Here is a 10963-nt window from a genome sequence, read left to right as displayed (position 1 = left end):
AACTCCCACAATAATATTGCCAGAAGACAAACTAATGTACCTAATTTATTCATATCACAGAGTTTGGGTTATCTTACTACAGAATTAACAGGAGCTGTTGAAAGGGAGGGGAAGGGGTGCAGAGTCTCGGGGTCCGGTCCATGGACTTAGGTATCTCTGGTGAGCCCAATGAGAAAGGTGGCCCCTCAGTCCTGAAAGGGCTCCCCAGAAACAAGTGGGGTGCACTATGAAGGCCACCCAGTGCCTTTCCAAGGAACATCTGCTGGTCTTTTACATCTCAAGGTTCAGCCCTGTTTCTTCTACATTTGGGGGACTCTAATCAAGAGAAGAGGCCTGGGTGTCCTCTCCCTCCACTACAAACTGGGGACCTTCCAGACACATCGAATAATCCCAAGTCAGGAGATTTTCTTTGAAAAGGTTTCGCTTCTCATCCAGGAAGATTCTTCAGTTCTAACCGAATGGTGGGGAAAATGGAAGGATTTATATTCCTTGCTGTCATCTGGTTCTTTCTGAGAGTTGTTGAGGCCACTTGGAAGTTTATCTGTGCAAATGGGTGTAGAAATTTCTTGGAACTGCTGAAAGGGACCGTGTTGTGGAGAGGGGTGGTGATGTATCCCTCCCCCTCTGTTGAGAGAGGGCTGTTCACTCTTCATTTGGATGGCCCCTTTGAGCCCCTCTTTCAAACCCGGGGTCTTCTCTGTCCAGAATGTGGACTTTGCTGTCTTCAAGAGTGATCCTTCAGATGCGGATGGACTGATGAAGCTTGTCCTGATGGGTTTCTTCACCTGCATTGTGCTATGTGTTTGTGAAGTGGTTGTTGTCAACGCTGCAAATACTGTATATTCTTGCTTTGACAATATGCAGAACTGTCTGGTATTTTTATAGTTAAACCAGGCAACAGGGAAAAAGGGAGGAGAATAAGGATAGCCCGGGAAAAAGAAACGGGAAGTAAACCACATCTTCCAAGTTGATTGGAAGATGTGAACCATGACCCCACAAATAAGGGGGAGGGGAAATGCTTAGAATGTATATGCGTAATGGAAGAGAAGCCAGATCTAAGCATTTCCACCATGCTGTACTGATGTCTCTGTAACCTTAATAAATGCTTTTAGGAAAAAATATGCCTGAAAGTCCTTTTAAGTGTTTCGTTAATCAGACACATGACAGTTGTTTTGTTTCCCCAATGAACAAGTCTGCACATGTCTCGCTGCACTGCACTGCGTATATCAATCGCCCAGTTTGCATCTGGGTGTTTTGTCCTTGGGGTGGGACAAGCTTCTGCCTTAATGGTTTGAAAGCTAGTGACCAACCCTCAAGAGACCAGATGACGCCACCAATCCATCAGAGCTGAAGAAGCTTCTTGGATGAGAAGAGAAACGTTTTCAAAGGAAAAAAACCAAGAAAGTCCAGTTGCCTTTTGGAAAAAGCACCTTTGGGACAACCGTGACATGGAGGATGGAGAATCTCCATAGACATTTAAGTACAGGGGTCTTCCCCTTCTGGTCTCACAATCTCAGGAAGGGTCCATGGAGAGACAGATGGGAGCAGCCGGCCTCCCGCTTCCAGCTGCCAAGGCCTTGGCTGTTGTGGTTATCACCAGCCTGTGCTTAGTCTTTGGTTGCTTGTCCTGGAGGGCAGGTGGCTTTTGGCCTGATCCTGCAACATGGTTCTTGGAAGGAAGAGGCAGTCAGGAGGCACAATGGGCAGCAAGGACAATCAGGCCTCCAAGGGCTTAAACCCCCATCCAGGAAAGGCAAGTAACTTTTCCTAGGGAGACATAAGCTTCTGGTCATAGAATGATGGCTTAGGAGTGGCCAGGATGTTGTGATCAAAATTCCACCATTTTTTATATGGAGTTTCAATCATACTGTTCTGGCTGTCATCTTGACTTTTTGACCATGCCCTGTGGACACTCCAGCAGAAATGGAAAAGTACAGATAGCCCTTGACTTTCAACCACAACGGAGGCCCAGATTTTAGTTGCTAATCGAGACATTCCTTAAGTGAGTTTGGCCCTATTTTACGACCTTTCTTGCCACAGTTGTTTTAAGTGGATCACCGCAGTTGTTAAGTGAGTAACACGGTTCTTAAGTGAATCTTTGCTTTCAGAAGTTGGCAAAAGAGGATCACGTGACCCCCGAGACCTGCAACCGTCATAAATATGAGTCAGTTGCCAAGTGTCTGTATTTTGATCGCGTGACCAGGGGGCTGTTGCAACGATCATGTGAAAAACAGCCATGAGTTAGTTTTTTCAACGCTGTTGTAGGAACAGTCACTAAACGAACTGTTGTAAGTTGAGGACTACCTGTATCTCAGATTTCCATTGGGGTTGTGGGGAGGCAGGTAAACCACCTAGAATTTCCTCTGATCCTCCCCATGACAATCAATCTTGCTAGAAAGGAGAAAGACTCCCCCCCCTCCTTAACTTCACCCGAGAATCAGCTGCTTCCCAATGAACCAGGGTTTTATTTTGATGCTGGCCTAGGCCAGGGCTAGGCAACCTTGGCTCTTTTATGACTTGTGGACTTCAACTCCCAGAATTCCTGAGCCAGCCATGCTGAGGGGAAAGGGAGAGGTTTCCATGCTGAGCCATGCTGGCTCAGGAATTCTGGGAGTTGAAGTCCACGAGTCATAAAAGAGCCAAGGTTGCCTATCCGTGGCCTAGGACAATGTTATGGCTTTGATCTGGAGTTCTTTTTCCCTTTGAACCCAACCAAATGGAAATTCTGCAAGGAGCTCAGGATCCCCGCTTCTCCACTTCTCCCACAAAACGAGAATGGCCACTGCAGGCAGGCAGGCTGCGGAGGGACTAAGCCAGGACCTCAGGCAGGGATTCACCAGCTGTTCACCCTGAGGTGTTGATGTTCAGGCAGGACCTGCACAACTAGCTGCCAGGCTCTTAGGATTAGCCGAACTGAGCCTCAACACTGGTAGTCCTTGACTTATGACCGCCACCGAGCCCAGAATTCAGGCTGCTAAGTGAGAAATTGGTTAAGTGAATTTTGCCCCCTTCCTTGCCTCAATTGTTAAGTGAATTAGTTAATAACATGGTTGTTGCATGAATCTGGCTTCCCCATTGACTTTGCTGGTCAGAAAGTCGCAAAAGGGGATCACGTGACCTTGGGACACAGCAACTGTCATAAGTACATGCCAGTTGCCGAGCATCTGAAGTTTGATCTCATGACCATGGGAACGCTGCAATGGTCGTTAAGTGTGAAAAACGGCCATTAGGCATTGTTTTCATTGCCGTTGTAACTTTGAAGGGTCACTAAATGAACTGTTGTAAGTCGAGGACTACCTGTACAGGAAGCCTGACCCCAGGGCCTACCCTGCCCCTTGGTTCTGAGATCCGAGGAACTTGGGGTTCCAATCTGCCCCCCTTTAATTGCCTGCAGATGATGGTTTGTAAGCCCTTCCCCCTCCCACCAATACTGTCAATGACTTCCCTAACATTTCAACCCCCTCCCCCCCAAGAGACTGGAGGAAGGGCTGGAAAATTAGAGGTAAATCATGTTGGGGGGTCCCTTTGATTCTTGGGTGCAAACAAACCCAAAGTGGGGGGGGGGCTTCACTGGCTGGCAACGCTGCTTCCCTGGTAGGCGGGCAACTTCTCGACCAGCAGGACAGGAGGTCCAAGGCTCAGCTCCAGGGCAGGTGCTCTCCGAAGGAAAAGCTATTCCTACTGAGAATTGAAAAAGTCATTTGGCTCCTCTGGATGGGATCAGCTCCTCCTGTATAGGCGAGGGAAGGGGGGGGGGACAAAATGCAACCGCTAAAGGTGGGCTGCCAGACTATGCCAGGGTTAGATTTGACATGGATGATTCCTCTTTAGGAGCAAGATTGGGCCAGCAGACACGTCTCAAATCCTGGGAACCACCTGGCCCCGCTTTCCTTCAGAAAACCTAGTGGCAAAGGAGCTCTTCAGCTGAAGACCAGTACACAAGTGCCAGAGAAGGGAAGGGGATGTAATGGGTGAAGCTGGTTCCCAGTCAGCCCCCCCCCCCCCAGAGAAGCTCCAGGATGAATGCCTTTGGGTCCCGTGGAGCCAAAACAATCCAGCATGCCGTGGCCTGATTTCCGTGGCCAGCCAGAAACCAGAGTCTGCAGTGATGCTGGCCTCGGTTTGTGTCTCTTGGTTGGCCACTCAAAGCCAGATAGCTGCTGACCTCCATCCATCTTGACCAGTCAGAAAACAGCTTGGCCTTGCTGGGCAGAGGAGAGAGGGCTGACGGATGCTCGTGTTTCGTTTCCAGATGCCGGAATGCTGTCAGAATCCCTTTAGAAGGTCAGAAACAAACAAACAAGCTGGAAAACCAAAGGGGAAACGGAAGGAACCTGGAGGCTGCTCTGGCATTTGGCTCCCCAGAGAGGATGCTAAAATCTGTGTGAAAAGGGGCCTCTCCCCCACTTCAGCCCACATTCTGTGCCCACCGGAGACTGCATGGACTGAGAGAGAGAGAGTGGAGGATCCGGAGCCCGGTGGGCGATTGTCCTCGCATGGGATGCAGCTCCCGAGGGGCCTCCGGCACTTTGGGGCAGCCAGTCCAGTGTGCGTCATGATGGCAAGTAGCTCCTTCCTTTGTTGCATCTAAGGAGGCACAATATTTGGCCTTCCCCTGTCTCCGCCCAACGGCCTCACATCAGTGGCTTCAGATGGATGGCGGCACTGTTGGGCCGGGCAGCGAGGATGTAAACCGTGCTTTCTCTCAAAAAGGCCGGCCAGGTGACGGTCCTGGGGTGGACAAAACAGGAGACAAACAGGGTGAGTGTCTCTGGAGAGTCATCCAGGCCATGGTTGTCCCAAAGGTGCTTTCTCCAAAAGACAACTAGACTTTCTTGTTTTGTTTTGTTTAAAAAAAAACAACAACGCTTCTCATCCAAGAAGCTTGGTGGGGAACTCAAGTCAGTTAGAAGTGAAGAAGTTTCTTGGATGAGAAGTGAAAAAAATTTGAAGAAAAAAACCAGTTGTCTTTTGGAAAAAAACACCTTTGGGACAACTGGAGATGAGATGAGGCTGGCTCCAGTCCCTCTGCCAAGCAGGGGCAAGACAGTGCCCAGTCTGAGTTATGCCCCATTGCTTGAGGCTAGGGACGCATGGCCAGAGCTGGGTCTGGCCTGGTGCCATCTGCTCTCTCTCTCTCTCTTTTAAAGAAAAGCATTTCACAAATGGTGCATCTATCAAACACTGACGATAACATACCAACCCCCCCCCCCAGGAGCATATCCTAAAAGGTAGATTTAAAAAAAAATAAAATAAACTTTTTAATGTTTTCTTTTGTTGGAAATTGTTCTACCAGACTCCTTAAGAATATCTGTAATTTAAGGAGAAATCAACAGCGAGTTCTGTCAGCGCACAACATGCCCCTCAATCAGAAAAGAGCTGAAAGGAACCTCGGAGGTCTTCTAGTCTAAACCACTGCTCAAGGAGGAGATCCTAGCTCAGGGGTAGGCAACCTTGGCTCTTTTATGACTTGTGGACTTCAACTCCCAGAATTCCTGAGCCAGCCAAGCTGAGTGGAAAGGGAGAGGTTTCCAAGCTGAGCCATGCTGGCTCAGGAATTCTGGGAGTTGAAGTCCACGAGTCATAAAAGAGCCAAGGTTACCTACCCCTGCAGCTAGACCATTCCAGACAAGTTCCTGTCCAGTTTTTTTTTAAAAAAAGCATCCACAACTTAGTAATAGTAATAGTAATAGTAATAGTAATAATAATAATAATAATAATAATAATAATAAAGTTGGAAGGGACCTTGGAGGTCATCTAGTCCAACCCCCTGCTCAGGCAGGAAACCCTATACTATTTCGGACAAATGGCTGTCCAGTTTCTTCTTAAAAACTTCCAGTGTTGGCGCGTTCACCGCTTCTGGAGGCAGGTTGTTCCACTGGTTAATTGTTCTAACTGTCAGGACGTTTCTCCTTAGTTCCAGGTTGCTTCTCTCCTTGATGAGTTTCCATCCGTTGCTTCTTGTCCTGCCTTCAGGTGCCTTGGAGAATAGCTTGACTCCCTCTTCTTTGGGGCAGCCCCTGAGATATTGGAAGGCTGCTATCATGTCACTCCTAGTCCTTCTTTTCTCTAGACTAGATATACCCAGCTCATGCAACTGTTCATTCTATGTTTCACCCTCCAGTCCCCTAATCATCTTTGTTGCTCTTCTCTGCACTCTTTCCAGAGTCTCAACATCTTTTTTGTATTGTGATGACCAAAACCAGATGCAGTATCCCAAGTGTGGTCTTAACAAGGCTTTGTAAAGCTATAGTAGAAGTTTAGGTGATCTTGAACCTATGCCTCTGTTTATACAACCAAGGATTGTGTTAGCTTTTTTGGCTGCTGCTGCACACAGCGGGGAGATGTGGTCAACTTGATTTGCAAGGTGGTCTTTAGATTTAAGAGTGTCTCCTTGGGGTAGATCTCAGTTAGATAAAGGCGTGGGATGTCCGCCTGATTGCTTAATGCAGTGGTTCTCAACCTTTTTAATGCCGCGACCCCAACCGGTCGTAAGTCGAGGACTAAACCGGTCGTAAGTCGAGGACTAAACCGGTCGTAAGTTGAGGACTACCCAACCAGTCGTAAGTCGAGGACTTTCCCTGCCCGGAAGCGCTGCGCATGTGTGGTTCCGCCCCCTGCGCCGGCCGAGGTGTAGCTGGCAAGTGGCAGAGACGGAGCAGGCCGACCACCAGCTGGCCCAGCCCAAGGGAGGTAAGGCACCCGCCGGAAATGGGGGAAAAATGGCGGACAAAAAAAATGGCGGACAAAAAAAATGGCGGACAGCCTTGCTTGGCGACCCCCATGAAATGGTCGATCGACCCCAAATGGGGTCCCGACCCACAGGTTGAGAACCACTGGCTTAATGTATCAATGGACAAACATGTGAGGGACACTTGTGGTAAGAGCAGAGGCGCATCGGTGGGGGTGCATGGATGACGCCATTTTGCTGGCTGGGAACATAAATCGTTTTTGCCCGGGCGTTGCCAAGAGGCGCAATCAGCTGAACAGTAATTTACCAAAGGACAATGTAGTTGTGTTAGACCAGGGGTCTTCAAACTTGGCCCTTTTATGACTTGTGGACTTCAACTCCCAGAATTCCTCAGCCAGCGTGTACGCTGGCTGAGGAATTCTGGGAGTTGAAGTCCACAAGTCATAAAAGGGCCAAGTTTGAAGACCCCTGTGTTAGATGGTGAAAATGGGAGGGAGCGACTGCGCATTTTACAGAAATGATGGGGAAGCACACCAAGAAAACGAATTTGTGGATCTTTGCATAAAACTTTAAAGACATGGAATTAGTGTAGAACATTAAAGGTGGAGAAACCCGTAGAGGCCAGTTAATCCGTTTATGCTGGTAGAAAAGTAATGTGTGGGATATGTCGGTTCTCCGGAGAGATTGCCAAAGAGAGCAAAAATGGCTGAGGACAGGCGTGGGCTTCTGCCTCCTGCGTTGCAGGGAGTCCTCGACTTACGACCACAATTAAGCCCACAATTTATGTTGCTAAGCGAGACAGATGTTAAGTGAATTTTGCCCCATTTTACGACCTTTCTTGCCACAGTTGTTAAGTGAGTCACTGCAGTCGTTAAGTTAATCAGACGGTTGTTAGGTGAGTGTGGCTTCCCCATCGACTTTGCTTGTCAGAAGGTCCCAAAAGGGGATCACGTGATCCCAGGACACGATCATAAAATACCAGCCAGTTGCCAAGTGCCTTAGTTTTGATCATGGGGATGCTGCAACGGTAATAAGTGTGAAAAACGGTTCTAAGTTACTTTTATAACTTTGAACGGTCATTAAATGAACTGTAATAAGTCGAGGACTACCTACAGAAAAAAGCAATTCATTAGATCAGGGCTTTTCAACCAGTGGTACGGGTACCACTTGTGGTACATTGGCACCTGGCAGGTGGTACGCGACCATCCTAGAAAAGTGGTAGCGGGGGAGGGGAATGAGCTGAACTGGTGGCAGCACCGCACAAGCCTGAGCGAGAGACGGCTGGAGCTGCAGGGCTGTCAGGGCTCAGCGGAAGCGCCAGGATCAGCACTTCTTCGGGACTGTCAAGGCTCAGCGGAAGCGCCAGGATCAGTGCCACGCTCCAGCTGGAGCTCGGCGCTGATCCTGGCACTTCTGCTGAGCCCAGAAGAAGCGCCGATCAGCTGGAATGTTGCAGCATCTCCAGGGTCTTGTGATTTACTTTCAGATGCTTGGCAACTGATTCATATTTATGGCAGTCACAGTGTCCCAGGGTCATGTGAAGTAACCAAAACCTGCTGCAACCACCCAGCGGGGGGGGGGAATAAAAACCAAACACCCACCCCACCCCACCCCCACTGCCAATCCTCAACAGAAATGCTCACAACAATGGAAACCTCGGACAGGAGGAAGAGCGCCGCCGGGTGGGCAGGCAGGTGTCTCGCTCGGCTGTGCCTTGGGGGGCACTTTTTCAGTGCCATTGTAACTTCGAACAGTCACTAAGCGAACTGTTGTAAGTCGAGGACTACCTGTACTTCATCACTTTTTTCCTTTTTTTTTTTTTGGTCATCAAGTTTTTGACACCTTGCTAGGCGACTGGTGGTACTCGGATGTTGCCATATCCTAAAAGTTGTTACAGTGGGTGAAAAGGTTGAAAAGCCCTGCATTAGATATCCTTTCTAATAAACTAAAAAAATGAGACTCAGCAACTAAAGCACCCCTTTGCTGCTCTGCTGATAGTCCAGCCACACGCTCTTTGTCCTGGGCTTTGATTAAACTCGGATCGATTAATCGCCACCAATACGAAGAAAGAGGCATCTTGCACGTTGCTGGAAACCAACCACCGATCCAGGATTTCATACGTTGCAGGCTTCTCCAAGGCTTGGACCACCAACCAGACCACCCCAAGATGCTTGGCAAGGGCTTCAGTGCCTGGAGGAATGGAGGCGGGCATCCCCACATGTCTCCTGTGGATCTTCTCCAGGCCTGAATGGGGGAGCCGGCAGGCGGGGGAGAGGGCCCGCCATGCAATTGGCAGGCAGGTGGTGGAAGGAATTGAGCAGCGGGGCAGTCTAGCCTTCTCTGGGTCCTTCCCTGACCGCAGAGTTGCAGCTCCAGCAGGAACCCCTTTCTCTCTGTGTGTTTCCTTCTTGACCAAGGCGGCTGCCCGGCTGAGCCAGGTGCCATCCCTCCCACGCCTCTGAAGATTCACAGCTTGCTCCGCTGCCAACTGTTCCCATGGCAACGCCGGGGCCTCATCTCAATTCCTAACGAGGCTTAGCTAATTGTCAGCGCTGACTCCTCTCGCTAGCAGACCCCAAGGTAGAAGCGGCTACAGGAAGAGAGGCGTTCCAGGTGTGGCTAACGGTGGGACACTTGTGGGGATTCTGCTCACGAAATGTTGGCCTCTAGACCAGCTGACAAGCCTGTCCTGGCTCGGAACAATAGAATAACAGAATTGGAAAGGACCTTGGAGGTCATCTAGTCCAACCCCCTGCTCAGGGAGGAGACCCTATACCATTTCAGACAAATGTCTGTCCAGTCTCTTCTTAAAAACCTCCAGTGATGGAGCGCCCACAACTTCTGGAGGTAACTTCTGTTCCACTGATTAATTGCTTTGACTCTCAGGAAAGTGGGATGCTAGGATAATATTCAATATGGAACTACAGCACCTCATAAGTTATGAGACAGCCAATAAATGGAATCCAGATTTGTTTCCTTAAAAACCTCTCATAGAAGCTCATTTAGTCCACCATTAGGGAAAAAGTGGATTTGTGTCCATAATAAATTTTGAATTGCTGACTACATCCAGAGCATATTTTCACCCACCTGGGCAAAGCAACTGTCAATTTCCCCAAAGAGGAAATTATCCTCCTTGCTCCATAAATTGGAAGAAGGAATAGAAAAGACCAACAATAACAAGCCAGGGCTTGCCTGCCTACCAACATCGAAGCTGGGGACCCTGACAATCTTCTGACAGCTCCGTTCTCTGCCAGATGTTGCAAACCTGTACTGAACTTTGTATCTTATTCATGCAGGGCCAGAGTGGCTAAGTCAGGGAGGCGTAAGTAACTTGGTTAGCTAGATGGTTAATTTTATTTGGAATTTTTATGGTGTGTAACCGTGTCTTCCCTGTTTTTCTTACATGTTTTCCTACATACCTAGTCTAAACCAGGGATCTCCAAACTTGACAACTTTAAGATTGGTGGACTTGAACTCCCAGAATTCCTTAGCCAGTGTTGATCGCTGGGGAATTCTGGGAGCTGAGGTCCACCAGTCTTAAAGTTGCCAAGTTGAAGACCTCTGACCTTAAGCTTTTAAGCAAGTCTTAAAGTTGCCAAGTTTGGAGACTCTGGTCTAAACCCCATGTCTAAGTTTTATGATTCATTGTCCAGAGTCCTTCAGTATTAGGGCAGGCTAGAAATATTGCTAAAACCCAAAGTTACGCAAAGATCTGATTTCATTGGCCTGATATAGAAACACCTCACTAAAGCCATCCTCACCTGTAATGTTTATCCAGTATCCTTAATGCAAAAAGGCTGCTTAAATCCTGCATTTCTTGATTTGGGGCAAGACATTCATTCCCCCCCCCCCCTCTCCAGGGCTGGTGGAAAGAGGACCTCCTTGGCACCACAGCTCAAAGCAGCCCAGGTGGTACCAGGAGAACCATCACATTTATTTATTTTTATTTATTTATTAATTGCATTTATATCCCGCCCTTCTCCTTACGGACTCAGGGCGGCTGACAATTGAATAAAATACTAACATATATACATATACTTAATTAAAATTTGATTAAAACGAAATATTTAAACATGTCCAATTTAAAAGTAATTAAAACCCCCTTTAAAATCCCTCAGGCCAGTCCCGCTAGTTGGAACAGCCACGTCTTGAGGGCGCGGCGGAAGGAAGGGAGATCAGGGATCACCCTGATCTCTGGGGGCAGTTCGTTCCAGAGGGTGGGAGCTCCCACAGAGAAGGCCCTCCCCCTTGGGGTCGCCAGCCGGCACTGTC

At 48.6% G+C, this 10963-nt stretch overlaps 1 protein-coding gene across 1 annotated transcript in view; it reads right to left on the bottom strand.

The window, feature by feature from the left end:
- Positions 1-4634: 4634 nt before the first annotated feature.
- The window catches only part of PHF24 (PHD finger protein 24), a 27607-nt gene continuing 21278 nt past the window's right edge, over positions 4635-10963 (bottom strand). Inside the window, exon 11 of the mRNA XM_015829657.1 lies at positions 4635-4731. Coding sequence (XP_015685143.1) covers positions 4635-4731 — 97 coding nt within the window. The remainder of the gene's footprint in view (positions 4732-10963) is intronic.

This window comes from Protobothrops mucrosquamatus, unplaced genomic scaffold (genome assembly GCF_001527695.2).
Source record: "Protobothrops mucrosquamatus isolate PMUCROS unplaced genomic scaffold, P.Mucros_1.0 scaffold6671, whole genome shotgun sequence".
In the NCBI taxonomy this organism is placed as follows: Eukaryota; Metazoa; Chordata; class Lepidosauria; order Squamata; family Viperidae; genus Protobothrops; species Protobothrops mucrosquamatus.
This window is presented reverse-complemented; position numbering and strand designations above follow the sequence as displayed.